This window comes from Geotrypetes seraphini, chromosome 1 (genome assembly GCF_902459505.1).
Source record: "Geotrypetes seraphini chromosome 1, aGeoSer1.1, whole genome shotgun sequence".
NCBI classification, from domain to species: domain Eukaryota; kingdom Metazoa; phylum Chordata; class Amphibia; order Gymnophiona; family Dermophiidae; genus Geotrypetes; species Geotrypetes seraphini.
The window spans coordinates 529,253,082-529,274,525 of NC_047084.1; the positions used below are offsets into that span (position 1 = coordinate 529,253,082).

At 40.5% G+C, this 21,444-nt stretch overlaps 1 protein-coding gene across 2 annotated transcripts in view; it reads right to left on the reverse strand.

Moving 5' to 3' along the window:
- Window positions 1–570: 570 nt before the first annotated feature.
- Window positions 571–21,444, reverse strand: part of HSD17B4 (hydroxysteroid 17-beta dehydrogenase 4) — a 171,341-nt gene continuing 150,467 nt past the window's right edge. For both annotated transcript variants that reach the window (XM_033929033.1, XM_033929032.1), the window contains exons 23-24: window positions 5,768–5,895; window positions 571–963 (exon numbers count right to left, since the gene is read on the reverse strand). In XM_033929033.1, the coding sequence (XP_033784924.1) occupies window positions 874–963; window positions 5,768–5,895 (218 nt within the window). In that variant the 3' untranslated portion in view covers window positions 571–873. The remainder of the gene's footprint in view (window positions 964–5,767; window positions 5,896–21,444) is intronic.

A 21,444-nucleotide genomic window follows, 5' to 3' on the forward strand; every position in this document is an offset into this window, starting at 1 on the left:
ATACTTGGGGTTTCATTGTAGCAGCTACAATGGAAGAGATAGCCTACCTCCTAGAACTGCATGTCTTATACTGCAGGCAATAACATAAGCCTTTCGAGGAAGGAAGAAAAGAACATGTCAGCTACCCCTCGGGTTTCTAAAGCACTATATGGTCAAATATCTCATGTTGAAACTCTATCTTCTAGACTATACTTTATACTTTGTTATGAAAGACATAAAGCTTGAAATAGGAAAAGTGCATGGGGTATGACTAACAATGCAGACTTAAAATTCCATGTAAGAGTGTGTGTGTGCTGTATACTTCTTAACTTTAAGCAGCAAGCTATCAAAAGCTTGTAGCAAAATTTAAGAGTTCTTTTTTCTTTAGGTGAATGTGTAGCTTGACAACAAACGGAGAAAAAATAATTTGCTTTAGAAACTCTTCTGAGAAATCATGAACATTGCAGAGTGAAAATAAACCTATCATATAACTAAGCACGGTCTGTGGATAACACCATGACAGTCGCAGGACAACAGATGGATTTTAAAAAATGTGTTATAAATAGGAAAACAATGAATCAATGCAGGACATACTACCAGTAATTATTTTTATTACCCTGTATTTTGCAAAGCTTTTTACAGATTATAGTCAATCCTGTGTAAACTATACAAATTTTCATTTCAAATTTACAATATTAAGACAAAATTAGGGCGCTAGAAATTATTCTGATTACAACGATGTAGATAAGTTTTAACAATCAGCAGTAAATTCTTTTGAAATAAAGATCAACCTACTGAGTTTTTTGTTTGTTTGTTTTCAGTACTCTACGACGAGTTTAGTAACGAGACAGAAGTTTATGTTCTTCTGCAGATCCACCCAATCAAGGTGCATTTTCACAGTTTTGCATAGTCCTTAAGGATTAGCTCCAGTTTTTGGCTCAGCATGATATTACCTCTGACCTTCAGCTTGCCAGCAAAAAATGCCTAAAACAAGCAGAGAAACAATCAATCAAAGAAAGCAGTGCTGATATCTCCACTCCCTCAAAATAAGTGATATGCTTACTTCATCTAGTATAGTATATGTTAGTATGTACAGATCTATGCAACCTTCACCATCAACCTGCTTTTTTCCCCTAGTATGAGCAACTTTAAAACTCTCAAATTACCACTAAAAGAGTTGATACAGAAGGCATCCAAATATCAGTTAACTGAATGGGCCTTAACATATGCAAAATGGAGGAAGGCAGTCTGCTCAAAGATGGAAAAAAACTGAGCAGCTGTGATGTCTGTATTGAATCTAATTTTTCTGCTTTTTTAAAAATCTCAGGCATGTGCATCAGACTAGAGAATGACACAGGAACAAATCTGTCCCCATCCCCGCAGGAGCTTAATTTCCCTGTGCTGTCCGCTTGAGTTTTGTCACTGTCCCATTCCTGTAAGCTCTGCCTTAACCGCACAAACCTCAAACATTTATGATTTTAAAGTGTTTGAGGCTTGTGCAGATGAGGACAGAGCGTAGGCATTGGTGGAATGAGGCATTATGACATCACAATCTGAGCTCTAGAATGTTGCTACTTATGATTTTAAAGTGTTTGAGGCTTGTGCAGATGAGGACAGAGCTTAGGCATTGGTGGAAAGAGGCATAATGACATCACAATCTGAGCTCTAGAATGTTGCTACTTAGGATTTTAAAGTGTTTGAGGCTTGTGCAGATGAGGATGGAGCTTGCAGGGAAGGGACAAGGGCAGGAAAATAACTCAACGGAACGGGACGGGACAGGAAAATGAGTTCCCGTGGGGAAGGGGAAAATTATGTCCCACTACACTATAAACTCGGGATCAGGGTTAGTTAAACTCACTTTAATAAATATCAAAACCCCATACGGAAACCGATATCCACCCTGCAATACTAAAAGGCCTTACTCACACACAAATCTCCACTCACACAACGTATAAATAGCAGGAAAGAAAAAGAAGTGGAGAAAAGGCCTCAGTTCTGCTTCATCTGGCAAAAAAACTCCACTTCTTCAAAAAACTCCTGCAACCTAACACAAAATAGAGAAAAACACTGTAATAGCCTGCAAAGTGATATCAAAACAGCACGCCAGGCCTCACAGCCCAAAATCGTGATGATGTGAACAAATGAGCACTACAGCATTACAGTCCAGGATCTTGCATAGAATACAGAAAGAAAAGTAACTTAGCTGCTATTGGCTTCCTGGCTATTCTCAGTCCAATACTTCTCCTCCTAGGCGGTGCAGCCACAAAACCCGACGGGGAACCCTCTGTTTCGCTTCATTCATGTCCCCCATGTCATTCTCTACCTCAGACATTACAATTGCTGGGGTAGGGGAAAGCATCTGACATGGATGGATCACCATTGTGTCCACCTCTCTAGGAACAACAGGGTTTATGCTTTAAGCAGGGATTTTGATTCTAGGTGTTTAAAGTGTGGAATGTTAGGACTCCTTTTACAAAGCCGCGTTAAGAGCCTTAACGCACGCTAAATTGCCATGCGCGCTAGCCGCTACCGCCTCCTTTTGAGCAAGTGGTCGATTTTCGGCTAGCGCGCACTAATGTGGTGCGTGCGTTAAAAACGCTAGCGCACCTTTGTAAAAGGAGCCCTTAGTTTCCAAGTTTATTTAAATTTCTTGTCCTGCACCAAGGGTCAGAGCCTTCTGGAAAGCTTACAGTCAAAAAAAGCCAGACAATTAAAATTACATAAATCAATATAGGAAAATAAAAATTACAAATTAAATTAAAACAATTTAAAGTAAAATTAATTTAAGGTTATATGTTAGGGGTTTAATTTATGAGACAATTAGGTGCTGTTCCAGTATAGAAAAATATGGGCTCATTGTATTTGCATTGCAGAAAAAAATTGTTTATAGCGTTTTAGATACATTCCAGGTGGATTTTATTCAATGTCCCAAAACACAATTTTCCAATGCCAGCCACATCTTCTCCCAGCCCCAGCAACAGACTCAGTTCACCCCTTCTTCCAGGCCCCCCAACTCAGCCATAGCCTCCTTCCCCCCACCCCTAGATCAGCAACTGCCCAATCCCTCTTCCCCTCCCAGCCCATTGCATCGTCCACCCCCTTTCCTTATCCTGTACCAGTGATCTCCCCCTTGCTTCTCTGCAACTAACATGGGGGGGGGGGCCTTTAAAACACGAGAACCAGAAGTGCCTGTTCTTGCATTTCAAAGTCTTTTTAGTACTGGTGGTAGAGCTAATGGAATTGTAGACAGCAAATGAGTCTGTTGCAGTAGATGGTTATAACCAAAAACTCCAAATTCCCCTTTGGGAGTATTTTATTGAAGTTTTTTTTGGTTATAATTAAAAATGTAAAAACCCTAGCTGTAATCCTCAAATCTGAACAGTCAAAGAAACAGGAAAAGCAAAGTAAGAGAGATGACCATAGAGCTGCACCAGCAACAAACATGTTCTCTTTCAACATTCACTCTACAACACTTCATTCGCATGCCTTTTCATGATAATCATTGTTAAATGCCCTCCCTGTGGCCAAAAGATAAAAAATGAGCAAACAAATGTGTTGGCCATTTTAAAATATATAATATCTAATCTAATCTAATCCTTAGGTTTGTATACCGCATCATCTCCACGTTCGTAGCTCGACGCGGTTTACATTAGGAGAAATAGGAAGGAACTACAACAGAGGGTTAGAGGTAGAAGTGTGAAGAAAATTTAGAGGGGATGCCAAGATATAAGAGTTTCCTTGATTCCTAAGTTGGAGGGAGACTTACATTTTTTGAGAAAAGCCAGGTTTTCAGATGTTTGTGGAAAACTTGGAGAGAGCTCAAGTTCCGAAGAGGGGAGGTAAGGTTGTTCCAGAGCTCAATGATTTTGAAGTGGAGGGAGGTCCCTAGCTTTTCTGTGTGGGAAATGCCTTTTAGCGAGGGGAAGGATAGTTTTAATTTGTGGGAGGATCTAGTGGTATTAGGGTTTGAGGAATTCCAAGAAAAAGGGATAAAGGGAGGGAGGATACCATATAGGATTTTGAAAGTTAAACAGGCGCATTTATAGTGGACCCTGGCAATTATCGGAAGCCAGTGGAGCTTGGCCAGGAGCGGGGAGACATGATCAAATTTACTTTTAGCGAAGATGAGCTTGGCCGCGGCATTCTGAATATATACACACATCCATACAAATGATTAAAATTGCCAAATTGGGAAGAAGCCAAGGTCAGAAGATGACCAAGGTGACAATTCTATGCACTGGTGGAAACATTTAGGTGCCCCAATGCCATGCACTTAGCACCATTCTATAACGGCATCTTGGCAATAAGATTCCGATACAGAATAGTTGTGTAAGTCGGTATTAGCGAGATTGTAATATTGAAAAATGTTAAGAAAGAAAAAAATTTAAAATAATGTTTAAAAAAAAAAAAATTACTAGTGTATATCGGCATTGGCGTATCTAAAGTTAGGCGCCAACAGTTCCATCAAGCTAGTGGCAGTTGTAACTGCTGGCTCCTAATTGTGCCCTGAAGTGTTCGTAACTTATAGAATACTATAAATTGCATGCATATCTCAAACACACACACATGATCCACTCATATTATGCTTTTTCTATGGATTTCATACATATTCTTTTCTGCTCACTTAAGGTTTGAAATTTAGTTATTTTTAATGATCATTAATTTTTATATTTAGTCTGTACATTAATATTTGTCTGTTTTTGTTTAGATGTTGTGACCCCTAAGGCAGGCCTAGGGCTAAAAAAACAGATCTCATGTCAGGTCTTGATACCCATTTTGCTGATTTCTGGTGGATTTTTATGAAACTGTTCTTAATAAAGACTTTGATTTGAACTTTGAGTTCTCTCTACTCTGTGAGAAGTCCTTAATTTGCCCCTACTTCATAGGATTATGCCCACCCATACTCTGTCTGTGGTCTGGCATCTCTTATCTGCCCCCTCTCTTTCTTCCCCTGTAGGACTGGCATCTTTCCTTCCCATTCCTGCGGTCCAGCATCTCTTACCTTCCCCATGCTATTCTTCATCACCCCCACCCCGGGATCTGGTGCCTACTCACCGTTCTCCCAGCGCTGCTGCTCTAACCCTTGGTCATAGGCAACGTGAGTGACAAAAACACGCTGCCTCCAGCGACCCGGAAGCTTTCCCTCTGCTACTGCTTCCCACTTATGCGGGGGCAGGAAGAGTAGAGTAAAAACTTCTGGGTCGCTGAAGGCAAGGTGTTTACTTCACTCACTCTGCCTACAGCCGAAGAGTTAAAGCAGCAGCTGTGCAAGAACGGTGAGCAAGCACTGGATCGCACGGGGGGAAGGGGGGGGAGAAGGGGGAGTGGTGGCGGCAGGGGACTCTGGATAGGTGTGCAAGCCATGCAGTGAAGATGGGTGATGGGGGGAAGGGGCAGGGGACTCCAGATAGGTATGCAGGTCTTGCATTGCCTACTGTAGGGTTTCCAGATGTCCGGTTCCCCCAGACAAAAATAGAAAAGCCCGGACTTCCTAGAGAGTCCTCAAAATAGGACATGTCTGGGGAAACCCGTACATCTGGTTATCATAGTAATGGCCAATTAGTAGTGCCCATCAGGGATGTTAAGTGCTAACAGTCTATAACTTGTGCACACAACTGGCACCATCTTTATACCAGTACCAGTTTATAGAATTGCCCTTCAGGGTTTTAAATTAAGCCCATGTCACACAAGCCTAGCTATAGTTCAGAGTAGCACTGCATTCACAGGCTGTAGAGAGGTCACCCAAGCTCTGCTGGTTTAAGAGCAATATTACTTGAACAGGCGTTACCTTTTGAGGATTGATCTTGCCTAAAGTTATCTCCATGAAGTCTTGGTCAGAAAGCGTAAAGACTGTGTCTGCGGGTTTCCGTGCAGCTCCCCGGTAAACCTCTCCAGATCCATGCTTCAAGTCAATGGCTGACAAAGGAGAATAAAATTATTTTTCTTACACTCAAGAGTCCAAAATAAATGTGAACATTCATAAAGGATAATACATTTTGGGCACAGCTATCACATTTCAATGTTCTAGCCATAATTGTTATTAAACCTACTATTATTGCTCTGTATTCTGTACAACCAGTAGAATGAGTCTATAAAAATGATTTTAATAATAATAAGCTTAATATACTCAAATACAGACATACATGAGCTGCAACAGACAAGAAGTATATTTATGAGACCCATAAATATCCCAGGGACCTTCTAATACAGGCCTAATACAGATATAAAATAGACTTCATTGTTCTTGAAACTTCATTGGCTCTCATTACCTTTTCATTTTCAACAAAAGATTTTGACTCGCACACCATGCTATCTAAGATAAAACTCCTTCCTATCTGGCCAACCTTGCCTCCTCAGCTTCATCAATAAAATTGACACCTTTAACTCATGAACAATGACTAATTCTTCCTCCTGTGAATAAATCTCATCTAGAAACTACCTGACATTCTGCTTTTTTCTTCTTGGCTTCTTCACTTTGGAACATTCTGACTGTTTCTCTCTGTAAAGAACATTCTTTCAAAAAATTTTAAAGCTCAATTGAGGACTGATCTGTTTAGCTGCACCTTCCCCTTCATGCTCCAAGGTTGGAATGTCTCAGCGACTGTGGATGCAGGCAAAGATTTGATTATTTACCTAGTTTGTGTCTAACGATTGCTATACTATACTATCTAAATTTTGTACATCTTTTCTAACTTTTAATCAAAATTGCAAATTTTTTTTTATGTAAACCATCCTGACTTGTAACCCTCAGAAAGGGTGGTATAACAAGTCTGAAATAAACAAACTGTAATATTACATGTATGCTATTTACAAAGAAGTATCTACTCTTCTATAAATAACTTTTCAAGCGCATTGCAACATATGAGGCTAAGGCAGAGCTTCCCAAACTTTGGAATCCAAAAACCTACTTAATGGGGCACAATCTAGGTGGCTCAATTGCAGTAAATTGACAAACATATGATTATGGATATACAAAAGTTGGGAAAGAAAGGGGAGGTGCTGTTGCTGGGTGATTTCAACCTGTTGGATGCGGACTGGAAAGTTCCATCTGCGGAATTGGAAAGAAGTAAGGAGAACGTGGATGCCTTTCAAGGGGCAATGCTCAGACAAATGGTGATGGAACCCATGAAGGAAAAAGCAATACTGGATCTGGTGCTCACAAATGGAGAAAGTGTCTCTAATGTCCGAGTGGGGGCCCACCTGGGAAGTAGCGATCATCATACGGTTTAGTTTGATATAGCAGCCAAAATGGAGGATGGCCACACAAAACTCAAAGTCCTGGATTTCAAACGTAAGGACTTTAGTAGCAAGGGGGACTACCTAAAGAAAGAGCTGATTGGAAAAACAGTGGTTCAAGTTGAAAGGTGCAATAAAAAGAACAATTGACCTTTATGTGAAGAAAATAAATAAAATTAAGAGAAAAAGGAAACCAATATGGTTCTCCAAACTAGTGGCGGAAAATATAAAGGCAAAAGAATTGGTGTTCGTGAAATATAAAAAAACACAAGGACTACAGAAAGGAATATTGGGTGAAACCGAAAGAAGTCAAAAGAGAGAAACGTCTGGCGAAAGCGCAAGCAGCTAGAAATATAAAAATGGGACACAATAATTTTTTCAGGTATAATAGTAAAAGGAGAAAGACAAAAAATGGAATTACGAGACTGAAAGAAAGTATGAACCACTTATGTTACATTACATTACATTAGTGATTTCTATTCCACCTGTGCCTTGCGGTTCTAGGCGGATTACAATTTAGAAGATGTCTGGACATTTCCAGTAGAATTACATAACAAGGAAGTGAATATATTATAGTTTACCGTATAGAATAGAGATACATAACAGGTTACAGAAGATGGTTACATAATGTTGATGGAAGTGGTTACAGATGGTGATAGCTTATAGGTTTCTTACTTTGTGATACATCATTTAAAGGAGGAATTCTCTGGTTGCTGGTGGAGATTATTTATTTGGATTTCTTAATATAAGTTGGAGATATAGTTTGAAGAGAAGATTAGTTTGATGTTTTGATTTGGCGTTACAATAGGGGTGGTATTTCCGAGGGTATAATCTTGAAATAATGTTATGGAGGTTAGAATGGTTAGTGTGGTGGGAAGTATTTTTTGAATAGGTGCATTTTTATTTCTTTTCTGAACTCTTTAATGTCTGTTGTTTTGTTTAGCATTTTGGTGATGGAAGGGTCTATTTTAGCTGCCTGTGTTGCTAGAAGGTTGTCGTATAGTTTCTTGTATCTAGTACCGTTGGGAGGAGGGTAGGTAAAGAGGTTCTGAGTTCTTCTTCTTCTAGGTGGGAGGTAACGGTGTAGGCGGAGAGTGTGGAGAGTGATGAGAACAAAGCAAACGTGCTAAACAAATACTTCTGTTCGGTATTCGCAGAAGAAAGACATGGAGAAGAATCGCAATTGGTTAGCAAAGTTACACCTGAGAATGGAGTGAATACAACACCATTCACGGAAGAAAGTGTTTATGAGCAACTCAAAAAACTGAAGGTGGACAAAGCACTGAGACCGGACGGGATCCATCCCAGGATACTGAGGGAGCTCCGAGAGGTTCTGGCACATCCTCTTAAAGATTTGTTGAATAAATCTTTAGAGACAGGAGAGGTTCCACAGGACTGGAGAAGAGCGGATGTGGACCCTCTTTACAAAAGTGGTTGCAGAGATGAAGTGGGAAACTAGAGGCCGGTAAGCCTCATTTCAGTTATTGGAAAAATAATGGAAACGTTGCTGAAGAAAAAGATAGTGAAATTCTTAGAAGCTAATGGATTACAAGATTCGAGGCAACATGGGTTTACTATAGGTAAATTGTGTTAAACGAATCTGATTGAATTCTTTGACTGGGTGACCAGAGAATTGGATCAAGGATATGCACTAGATGTAATTTACTTAGATTTCAGCAAAGCCTTTAACACGGTTCCTCATAGGAGGTTCTTAAACTCCATGGGCTGAAGTTAGAGTCCAAGGTGGTGAACTAGATTAGAATCTGGTTGATGGACAGATACCAGAGGATGGTGGTTAATGGAATTTGCTAGGAGGAAGGAAAGGTGAGTAGTGGAGTGCCTCAGGGATCGGTGTTGGGACCGATTCTGTTCAATATGTTTGTGAGCGACATGGCTGAAGGGTTATAAGGTAAGGTTAGCCTCTTTGCAAATGATACCAAGATTTGTAACAGAGTGGATACACCAGAGGGAGTGGAAAACATGAAAAAGGATCTGCAAAAGTTAGAAGAATGGTCTAACATCTGGCAACTAAAATTCAATGTGAAGAAGTGCATTTGGGATGTAGAAATCCGAGGGAACCGTATGTGCTGGGATTTGAGAGGCTGATAAGCACTGACGGAGAGAGGGACCTTGGAATGATTGTGTCCGAGGATCTAAAGGCATCTAAACAGTGTGATAAGGCAGTGGCTGTAGCCAGAAGGATACTAGGCTGTGTAGAAAGAGGAATAACCAGCAGAAGAAGGGAGGTGTTGTTACCCCTGTATAGGTCATTGGTGAGGCCGCACTTGGAGTATTGTGTTCAGTTTTGGAGGCCGTATCTGATGAAGGATATAAAAAGACTTGAAGTGGTCCAGAGGAAGGCGAAGAAAATAGTAAGGGGGTTGAACCAAAAGAAATATGAGAAGAGACTGGAATACCTAAATATGTATACTCTGGAGGAGAAGGACAGGGGAGATATGATGGATGTTTAAATACCTGAAAGTTATTAATTTGGAACCAAATCTTTTCCAGAAGAGAGAAAATGGTAAAACTAGAGGGCATACTTTGAGGTTGCAGGGAGGAAGACTCAGGAGCAATGTTAGGAAATTCTTTTTTATGGAGAGGATGGTGGATGCTTGGAATGCCCTCCCATGGGAAGTGGTGGAGAGGAAAACAGTAATGGAATTCAAAAAAGCGTGGGATAAACATAGAGGATCTCTAATTAGAAAACAAAGGATGTAAATTAAAGAGCTAAGACCTGTACTGGCAGACTTGCACAGTCTGCATCTCATATGTGGTAATTTGGTGTAGGATGGTGTAGCATTCAAAGGGGGGGGGGGGGGTAAAGAAAGATCAACATTTAAAAAGTAAAAGCATACAATTCATTAAACTGTTGATTTTAAGGGCATTCTACAGACATTCTTAGTGAGAAAATCACTCCGACCACCACACTATCCATGCAGTGTTTGGACAGAGGGTGAGTATACAATTCATTAAACTTGTTTAATGGTGAAGTTCAGATGCTATGCATATAGTTAAAATAAACTACATAGCATAAAGCAATCCTAAACATCATTTACGGCCTCTTTTACAAAGCCGCGCTAGCGGCTGCCACGCAGCAACAGCCCCGAAGCCCTTTAAATCACTATGGGCTTCGGGGCCGTTAGCGCAGCTTTGTAAAAGAGGCCGTTAGTTATAAATATAGTGGCTGAATATCACTTATATATATTATATATATATATTTCCCTAGTATGCAACTCATAAAGGGACATGATCAGGGGAGCAGCACGCTGGGTTCTAGTACAGCCCTATCTCTTCACCAAAATGCCAGGAGTTGGGCACCAGCAACCAGGTTTCAGCTGGTTTAAATAAGATACACTTTCACTTATAATGAAGACACTACCTCCACTGGTCTCCACTGCGTGCACCATGTAAGATGACTGTGTTGAATTTATGTTATGCATTACTTTTTGATGTGATTTAGGTTAATTCACGTTATTGTATTTTTTAGTTTATCCATGAGGAAGCCTTTTTAGGCGAAACCGGGATCCAAGTTGGGACTACACAGTAGCACCATAGAATATATATGCATGTTGAAGAATAAAGCAAAAAAAAAACCCACAACAAAACACAACCTTTTTGACAGCACCAGACAATGCATCGCGCAGACTAAGAGAAGGAGTTACACTTTATGAGATACGTGCACTTTTTTCCCTTCTCTAGCAATATCATTTAAAACAAGTGTGATATTGAATAAGTGTCTTTGAATAAGAAATTGCACAAAGAGCTAACAGTGTTGCACTATATATTGTGCTTATATGTATGAGAGAATGTGAATTTACATAAGTGGATGCAGGAACCAGCATGGAGCTCCACTATATAAACGGCGCTCAATCTGGAGTACCATTTATAGAATGATGCTCCACATCAATTTTTTCTGGCGATGATTTTTCTGCACCTTTTATAGAATGCCACCCTAAGTGTGCACTTTTCATCTTGTTTTTAATGAATGAGTGAAATGAAGAAAAAAATATCAGAAAATCAAGAAAACGGATTTGTGAACATCCAAAATTGAGCCATAGTCTGCTTGCGCTGAGATCGGTAGCATGAAATCTTGCTACTCTTTGGGTTTATGCCAGGTATAGACAGTCCCTGGGTTAAGAATGGGTTCTGTTTTTTAAACCAATCTTAAGTTGAATTTGTATGCAACTTAGATCCTAGTATTCTCCCTACCGTCTCCACCTCCTTGAGGCCTCTCTTTTATCCCTTTCCATCCAACTCACTGTTCCTTCTCCACCACCACATCCAACATTACTCTCTCTCATCTTTCTCTTCTCCATGCATCTCTACCTCACTCCTCTCCCACCACCATGTCCAATAATTCTCTCTCCCTCCCTATGCACAACAATTCTCCTCTTTCTTCATCTTCCAATGTGCACCATCTCTCTTTCCCTCTCACTCAGAGACACCCAATTCTCCCTTTCTATTCCCTCCACCACCTCAGTATCATGTTCCCTCCCTCCATTCTTCCATTCTATGTCTCATGCTCCCCTCCCTCCCGTGTCCCAAGTTCATGCCCCCCTCCCTTCTTCCATCCTTTATCCAAAGTTTGTGCTCCCTTCCCTCTCTCTTCTGTGTCCCAGCGTGCCCCTCTCTCCCTCCCTCCATTCCGTGCCCCAAGTACATGCCTTTCTCCAGCGGGTTGTTTACTTTCTTCTGGTCGGCTTCTTCCTCCTTCCAGCCGCAGTCTTTTTTCTGCACAAAGCTGAGGGCAGTGGCTCCTACATGTGTTCCATGGCTAAGCCTTCCCTCTGACGTGGGAGGAGCTTCCTCTGACATCAGAGGGCAGGATTCCGGCTCAGCTAGGATGTGTATAGGAGCCACTACCCGCGGCTTTGTGTAGAGAAATGACTGTGGCTGGAAGGAGGAGGGAGCCAGCCAGAAGGTAAATACCCGCCAGAGGGAGGCACGTACTTGGGGCACAGAATGGAGGGAGGGAGAAAGAGGGGTGCGCTGGGACTTGTGAGGGAGGGAGGGGGGCACGTTGGGGCACCAAAGGCAGAAAGGACCCCTGTTTGTAAGTACAAGTCCGATGTAAGTTGTATGTTCATAAAACATGGGTTGCCTGTACTTGTGACCTGAATTGGTCACTGGTATTTTATTAGGGCTCTTTTTATTTTTGTTTGCTAACATCCCCCCACCTTTTTTTTTTGCCTAAACATATACCACACACTTTAGGTAAAAAGTTTTACAAATGCACTTTGAAATGTTTCTTTTATACCACAAGATCAGTTTCAAATACTACATTTTTTGTAAATAATTAGAAAAAAATGAATGCATATTTGCATATGAGACAGTTCCAAGACTAAGTCTAGGTTCTAATAATTACCACTGCATTAAACAGATTAATAGATGAAAGGGCATTTTTAGCAGCAATCTTTCAACAGCTAAGAGTACATAATAGGAGATTAAAGTAAAAAGATCAAGTAAAAGTTCATAGTCACAAATGCTAATGTTAAAAAATTAGCTTTTTCTAGAAAGAAATGTAGAAAACTTACAATGTTTTGAAATTCCACTCATTACTCTGAAATAAAGGTCAATAAAAATGTAAAAAGGTGATTTTTCTTTTTACTAACTAATGTAAAACATTTCTTGATTAGCTATCACAAACTAACATTCCCTTGTACCACAGAAAGTCATATCAAATGCATTAACCTCACCCCTTCCACAGATCAGCAGGTAAAAAAGCATAGGACAATGTCTGAATATAGAAATGAATTATAGATTATAATGATGGGATGAAAGGGACAAAGGAAGAGGTCAATGAGTGATAACTATTTTATTTATAGTATTTTATAATGTCTACTCTGTTGTTTTTTATAGAAACAGAGAAAGATGATGGCAGATATAGGCCAATTGGCCCATCCAGTCTGCCCATCCGCAGCATCTACTATCTCTTCCTCTCCACGAGAGATCCCACGTGCTTATCCCATGCTTTCTTGAACTCCATCCTGTTTATATCTTTTTGAAGGTGCAGTCTCCAGAATTGTACACAATATTCTAAATGAGGTCTCACCAGAGTCTTAAATAAGAGTATCAATACCTCCTTTTCCCTACTGCATAGGGCCTTTCATCTCCCTATACAACCTAGCATCCTTGAAGCTTTCGCCGTTGCCTTTTCAACCTGTTTGGCCGCCTTATCATCATCACATAGCATCATATCCAAGTTCCACTCCTCTTACATGCACAAAAATCTTCACCCCTAAACTGTACGATTCCCTCAGGTTTTTGCAGCCCAAGTGCGGGACCTTGCATGTTTTAGAAATAGATCTTAGCTGCCAAACTTCACACCATTCTTCAAGCTTTGCTAGGTCCTTCCTCGTGTTTTCCACACCATCAGGGGTGTCTACTCTATTGCAGATATTGGTATTATCTGCAAAGAGGCAAATCTTATCTAACAGCCCTTCAGCACTATCCCTTAAAAAAATATTAAAAAGAACAGGCCCAAGAACCAAACTTTGAGGCACACCACTGGTAATATCCCTTTCCTCAGAGCGATCTCCATTGACAACTACCGTCTGTCACTTTCCACTCAACCAGTTTCTAACCCTAGGGGCCCATACCTAGAGCACTCAGTTTATTTTTTAGATGCCTGTGTGGAATACTATCAAAGGCTTTGCTAAAATCTAAATACACTAGTTGTTCTATTGTCCCTTGATACTCAACTTTTGGAAGTCTATCTGGGGGAAATCAACAGGATACTGGAAACTTCTATCCCATTGTAATATGACATTGTTTTATTCGGGACCAATTAGTGCAAGTCAGAAAAGATTACTTCTCATTATGACAGGGATTGCGATGCAGTTAATTACAAAAAACTGGAAAAACTGGGATAGGCTGCATTTTAACTTCCGGTGGGAAACCCTATGCCAAGTTTATAGATATGAACGAATGAACTCAGAACAGCTGGGACATTACAAAAAATTTAATGAGACTTGAGGGCCATTGGCGACATTTGTAAAAACTGATCACTAGTGTAAGCCTTTGTTTTCTAAAAGGAGGTTCACACAAATCCTGGGAGGGCGGGAGGAGGAAGGGGGTGGGGGTGGGGGAAAATATACTTATATCATTATTTATTAGATAAAAGTGCTGTTTTATTGTAACGTTTGTTTGTATATTCTATTGTATTTTGGTTTTATTTAAAAATCAATAAAGAATTAAATAAATAAATACACCCATCCAGCACACTCCCTCTATCCAATTTTCTCTATCCAAATTGATGTCCTGTATAAAGACTTAAGAAGAATGTGTTAATGTATGCTGCTTGTCGAATTATGTCAAGAGGCATCCAAGTTTTTTTTAACATGAAAGGGAAAGGGGCTTGGATTTAATATACCACCTTTTTGTGGCCACAATCAAAACAGATTTACATATTACAGTATATACCAGTTCTTATTTTGTAGCTGGGGCAATGGAGACCTGCCCAGAGTCACAAGGAGCTACAGTAGGAATTGAACCCCATTCCCCAAGTTCTCAGGGCACTGCATTAACCATTACGTCTCCACGCTTTTAGCCTCTTTTAGCATGGTTTATACTTGTAAAAATCTGTGACTCTCTCCTGAAATTGTGATTTAATATCCACCACATAGCTTTGCAATGCTTCAAAATCAAGTGTGCTAGCTAATAAGGTAAATGTTTACTTTGCTAAAAATCTCGAGTGGGCCACATTTAGCCCACAGGCCACACTGCATGCTCCTGTTTTTTGTCTTAATGGAAACTGCTAAAACTTTTATATATGGTAGTGAGTTTAAAAAGCCAAAACTATCTTAACTGTTTTCATTTCACGAGTCTTACATTCTTTTTTTCAGTTACAAAATTTTTATTGAAATTTTGTATACTAACATACATTTACCGCAGGAGTGTAACAAAAAGGTTTATAAAGTGAAAAACCAAAAAGATGCAGAAAACCGCCAGATGGAAAGTTAAAAAGAAAAAGGGATTAAGGGCAGTAGAAGGGAGTACATGGCTGCTAGCAGGCATAGATGGGGGGAAAAGGAAAAGAGATGTGAAAGAGACAAAGAGAAAGAGGGAGTTGGGGTGCCTGAAAGCTACCTCTCAGAGTGAGCAGAATTGCCAAATGCTAATTGAAAAAAAAAAACAAATTAGGGGCTCCTTTTACTAAGCTGCGATAGCGTTTTTAGCACACGCAGGATTTTAGAGCGCGCTAAACCTGTGCTACGCAGCTAGAACTAACGCCTACTCAATGTTTTTCTTTGGTTAATTGAGAGTGTGTTAGAAGCCTTGTCTAACACACTCTCAATTCTCCCTCCCCCCCCCCCAAGCATGGCAGCGATCCTGAGTCGCAAAGCCCTCCTCCTTCCCTCAAGCCCTGAAGTGGCAGAACCAGGCGGTGGTCCTGAGCTGCGAAACCCCTCTCTCTCTCTCTTCCTTACCCAAAGCGCAGTAGTCAACAGGAGGTACATGCTGCTCGTGGCCAGCCCTGGCAGGGCCTTTCCTCTGATGGGTTGGGAAGTGACACTTCAGAGGAAAAGCCCTACCGGAGCTGGCTGCAAGCAGCTTGTGCCTCCTGTTGACTACTGCGCTTCGGGTAAGAAAGAGAGAACATAAGACTTTCCGCTGCTGGGTCCATCGTGCCCAGCAGTCCGCTCATGCGGCCGCCCCTAGGTCAAAGACCAGTACCCTACTAGAGTCTAGCCTTACATGCATATGTTCTGGTCCAGCAGGAACTTATCTAACCTTTTCTTGAATCCCTGGAGGGTGCTTTCCCCTATAACAGCCTCTGGAAGAGCATTCCAGATTTCTACCACTCTCTGGGTGAAGAAGACCTTCCTTATGTTTGTACGGAGTCTATCCCCTTTTAACTTTAGAGATTGCCCTCTATCTTTCTCTACTAAGCCTATTCCCTTCACTATCTTGAATGTTTCGATCATGTCCCCTTTCAGGCTCCTCTTCTCAAGGGAGAAGAGGCCCAGTTTCTCTAATCTCTCACTGTATGGCAACTCCTCCAGCCCCTTAACCATTTGTCTATTTTTGTATAGTTGTTACTGAGGTGACATTGCGTAAAGTCATTTGCCTTGACCACTTTGAAACCCCCCCAGAATATAAATGATAATTAACATTTTCTCTGTGTACAGTGTGCTTTGTGTTTTTTTTTAATTTTATTGTTGGTAGATCATTTTGACTTGGTCATTTTAAAAGTAGCTCGCAAACCCAAAAAGGATGGGCACCTCTGGTGTAGACTATTGCATTTTACTGTTTGTGAGCCAACTTTACTGAAATTTATGTCCAGGAGACATTTTATTTATTTAAAAAAAATGATATAACAAGTATGTCTTCTAAATAAAATTGCCAGGAAGAGGAGGATCATAAGGTTAAGGCTTGCAAACTTAAAAGAAAACATCTGTTGTTAAATAATACATGATAAGCACAGCTCAGTTACTTGCAAACAGAGAAGAGAAATGCCCAGTGGTATAATTAAAACCAAACTAGAGCAAAGAAACTGATGCATATTAGCTTACCATTCATAAGAACTGCACCTGCAAGTTACATGTCAAATAATTTAGAACTCTTATGAACACAAAACCTCTGGAGCTATTGGATAAAAGGAAAGCATTACAGCTTGTGAGCCAATTCATTCACAACAAGAAAATTTAGAATGAGTTCTAACAAAACTAAATATTCAATACAGTACATTCCAAAAGCTTGAACCGAACAAGATACTGCTGGTTAATTAACAGAAGAGCTCAATGTGACAAAGAGAAAACAAACGAATATTAAAATATTTTGTCATGATATTCTTCCGAGATACAAGGAAAATACAATTCATGGCGGCATCTTATCCTTTAAAAAAAAATAAAAAGTTGGTAGTATATGAAAGCCAATTTTGCATATTGCATCTAGGTAGGAGTCTTTTGTAAAATATAAATAAAGAAGCCTGGAAATAAAAGCACAAGTGCCACTACTTACAAGTTTAAGTGCAGATTTTACAAAACATCCAGAAGCCAATTAAGAAGTCATAGAAAGGGCTAGATTCACTAAGCAAACCGATTGGTTTGCGAGCCCTTTGTGACCCGATTTCCCTCCGACCTGATTCACTAACCTCTGTCCCGATCATCCTCCGATCTGCGCATGCAAATGAGGGGGAACAGCATTCAAATGCAGACAGGAAGCGATTCACAAAAATAAAAAAAAGCAACACCGATATCAATATTGATGTACCTGATGTAAGTTATAAAATGAATAAAGAATTATTAAAAAAAAGCAGTTGGGTTTAAGCCAGCAGAGAAGGAAGCAACTTGAGGTTCACTTCCTCCTCCTGCCACGCAATCTCTAGGACAGAGAAATGGGAGTGTGCCATTGGGGGAGGGGGCAAACAAAGGTGAATGTACCTTTGGGGAGGCTGCAGCATGAAGAGGAAGACGGGAGGAAATTTCAGGCCTTATAATGGGGATATTCTGTGCAAAAACACTATAAATGAATAGTACAGAAATTTGCAGAATTTTCAAATATTTTGCGAAGAATTCACCAGGAGTAATAGTAACATAATAAATGGCATGGTCCATCCAGTCTGCCCAACTCATCATCAAGGCAATATTGAACCAACAATCTAGAAATTATTCATTTTACGTGCTACACTTCCCCCTCAATATTTGTGGGTTTGGCACTTGTAACTGATTATTCGCAGTGGGGTTTCCCCCTCCCAGACTTACTTTTTTAAAACTCTACAACTTACTTAGGGCTAACTCTGACCTATTCCTACCTCCTGGACCCCTCCACAACCTACCTAGGGCCGATTGATTCACCCCTGGTTCCCTCCCGCCTCACGGATCCCTCCACAACTTACTTTTTTAAAGACTGGTGGTCTAGCAGTGAAGCAGGGCAGGAGCGATCTGTGTACGCTCCTGCCCTGTGCAGAGTCACAAACAAAAAATGGCTGCCTTGAGTTCCCACTGTAGTCTCGTGAGGCTACAGCAGGACACAGACATAGAGGTCCATGTGGCATCAGCCACATTGCCCTAGTTTTGGAGTCGCTGTCAGAGCTATCTCCAGCCTGTTCTGATTTGTCTTACCAAATACGGGACAACCATCATAGTAGTCTGTCTGGCATCAACTGCACTTCCCGCTGATGGGGCTGCCAGTTTAAGTATTATTCCTGCACCTCATAAATCAAGTTACAATTGTTGATCCGATGAGTTTTGTGTCGATTCTATCCTCCTTCTTTTTAGGGATCTTTTGTGTCTATCCCATGCATTCTTGATTTTGGTCACTGTGTTTGCCTCCATCGAAGGGCATTCCAGGCAGCCATCACCCTCTATGTGAAGTATTTCCTGCATTACTCCTAAGTCTACCACCCCGCAACCTCAAATTATGTCCTCTAATTTTACCACTTCTCAATCTCTGAAAAAGATTTGTTTGTAGGTTAATACCATTCAAGTTTTTAAACATCTATATAATATCTCCTCTATTCCTTCTTTCCTCAGTATAGTGTATACATATTCAGGTATTCGAGTCTCTTCTCATACATCTCTTGACACAAAGTCAATATTATTTTTGGCACCTTCCTCTGCACCACTTCAAATCTTCTTACATGCTTAGCAAGATAAGGCCTCTCCAGAACTGAACACAATATTCAAAGTGGGGTTTCACCAGCAACTTGTACAGGGGCATCAACACCTCCCTTTTCCTGCTGGCAATTCCTCTCTCTCTATGCAACCCAGCATCCTTCTGGTTATAGCCACCGCTTTGTCGCATTGTTTCGCAGCCTTGAGGTCCTCAGATACTATCATGCACGATTCCTCCCCCAGTCCGTGCAAATCAGCTTCTAACCCTCTAGCATATACATCTCCTTTGGATTTCTACTCCCCAAGTGCATCATCATGCTGCACTTCTTCACATTAAATTTAACTGCCAAACATTAGACCATTCTGCTAACAATCGTAGATCTCGTCTCATGTTTTCTACTCCCTCCAAGTTGTTCCACTCTTTTGCAAATATTCATGTCATCTGCAAAGAGTCACTTTTACTTTTCCATCGGAAAAAACGAGAACAAAAAAAAACAAAAAAATTAAATTGCTGGACTAAGTGTATAGCCCCCCAACTTTGTTGGTTGGGCTGAGAACTTTTCAGCGGCCCCCCTGGTATAAATAAGAAAACTGTTCTTGCCTTGTACTTTAGGATCACACAGGATTTTTTCTAGAAGATCTGAGCTCCTTGGGTTCTACCCCGTCTTGGATTTTTCCAGTTCTAATTTGCAGCTAGAGATGATGTTTGCCTGTCGCTATCATACATTGTTCTTTTAATTTTTAATTTGCCTATACTTGCTATTTGCATTGTAGACACATTGCTTCCATTTCTTCCTATCCAAAAAAACAAACAAACAACATGCTGTATAACACCCAGGATTTGGGGCCAATAAAGATACTGGGCAGTGGGTACACGGTGCTCTCTAATTCCCCAAGTATCTTATTCACCATTTTTGGGAAAGCTGAAAATTGAGGGAAACAGTCCTCAATATTACACTTGCTGGATGGAAAACTATATTTTTAATATATAGGTTTCTTTAATTGTCTGACAAGTATAATTTACAAACATGGAAACCATATTCTGTAATGGTGCCCAAATTTGGATGCCCAAAAAATTGACCGCTAAGCACTATTTTATAAGCAGCGCTCTCAGTTAGGTGCCATTTATAGAAAAGTGCTTCGTGGTAGGATCCACACTTCATTTTGAGCACAATGATTTATACCAACTGAAACCTGGTATAAATCCTTGTACCTGTTAGAGCATGGAACTACCATATTTTATACACTGTGCGCAAATTCTGGAAATGCCCATGATCTACTCATGCCCCTCCCATGGCCAAGGCCAGGCCCCCTTTTTGGCTCAAAACATAAAAATTATGTGCATACCTTTATATAATCCCAACTAAGAAGAAGCACATGTAAATTATAATTGTTAGCATGACCACAACATCATTACCGCCAAATTATTGGCACCAATTGGCTCGTCATGCAATTAAATTGTGCATGCAAACTGGACATGGGCTCAAATTTGCATGTGCAATTTCAAGCACCATATGCAGAATTTGGGGAATAATGTAAGGTTGATAAGCCTCAATGCAGTACCATTTTGTTTTGTTTGTGGATTTGATTCAATTTTGTACTTGCTATTTGGCCTGAAAAAGCAGAATTTTTAAATTAAATTACCGGCACATATAGGTTTTTTAGTTCACCTAATGGAAGAATTACTTACAAGTAGCAGCAATTCATATTACTTTTGAAAAGTACTCAGATGCAAATTGCTATTTTACCTAAAATAATCAGTAATGGTAAATGTAAGATCAATTTAGCAGAGAGATGTATCTTCCTAGGATGTACAATAAAATGCTGAATCTGGAGAGTGGGTGAAAAGGGATTAAGAATGAAAAGGGGGAACTGGAAGCACAGAGGTAGGGAGAGAGATACTGGATCTGAGGGGTGAGTGGGGAAAAGAAAAAAGAGGAGACACACTAGCCTAGAGGCAAGAGAAAGGAGAAACCAGGATAAAACAGGAAATGGGGGACTAGGTAGTAGAAGAAAGAGAGGAAACTACAGATAAACAAGTGGTTTATTCTTGATTTAAGGATCTTTTTGTTTGTTTGTTGTATTTTCTTTAAAAATATCTTACATATTAATCACAACTGATCACAATTAATCATTAACACACAAAACGATTAATCACAATTAAAATTTTTAATCTTCCTGCTGCTCCACTAATTATTTATTTAATGCCTACATGTTCACTGGATGAAGAAACACTTTCAGTCATTAAAAGCAGTGCTTGTTGCAGGTTTCTGGGTCTCGCTGCATCTTTGTCAGGTAGAAACTGACATTTCAGCCACCATTACATTAGTGATTTCTATTCCGCCATTACCTTGTGGTTCAAGGCGGATTACCGTATTTTCACGCAAATAACACGCACCCGTATAAAACGCGCACACGTGTATAGCGCGCAGAAATCACGATGATAAGCACAAAAACTTTGGTATAACGCGCTCACGATTATACCGCGCATGCTGCCCGACTCTCCGTTCACCCCCCTGACTTCCGTGCACTGCCCCGCCTCTCCGTGCGCTGTCCCGACTCTCCGTTCACCCCCCCTGACTTCCGTGCACTGCCCCGCCTCTCCGTGCGCTGTCCCGACTCTCCGTTCACCCCCCCCTGACTTCCGTGCACTGCCCCGACTCTCCGT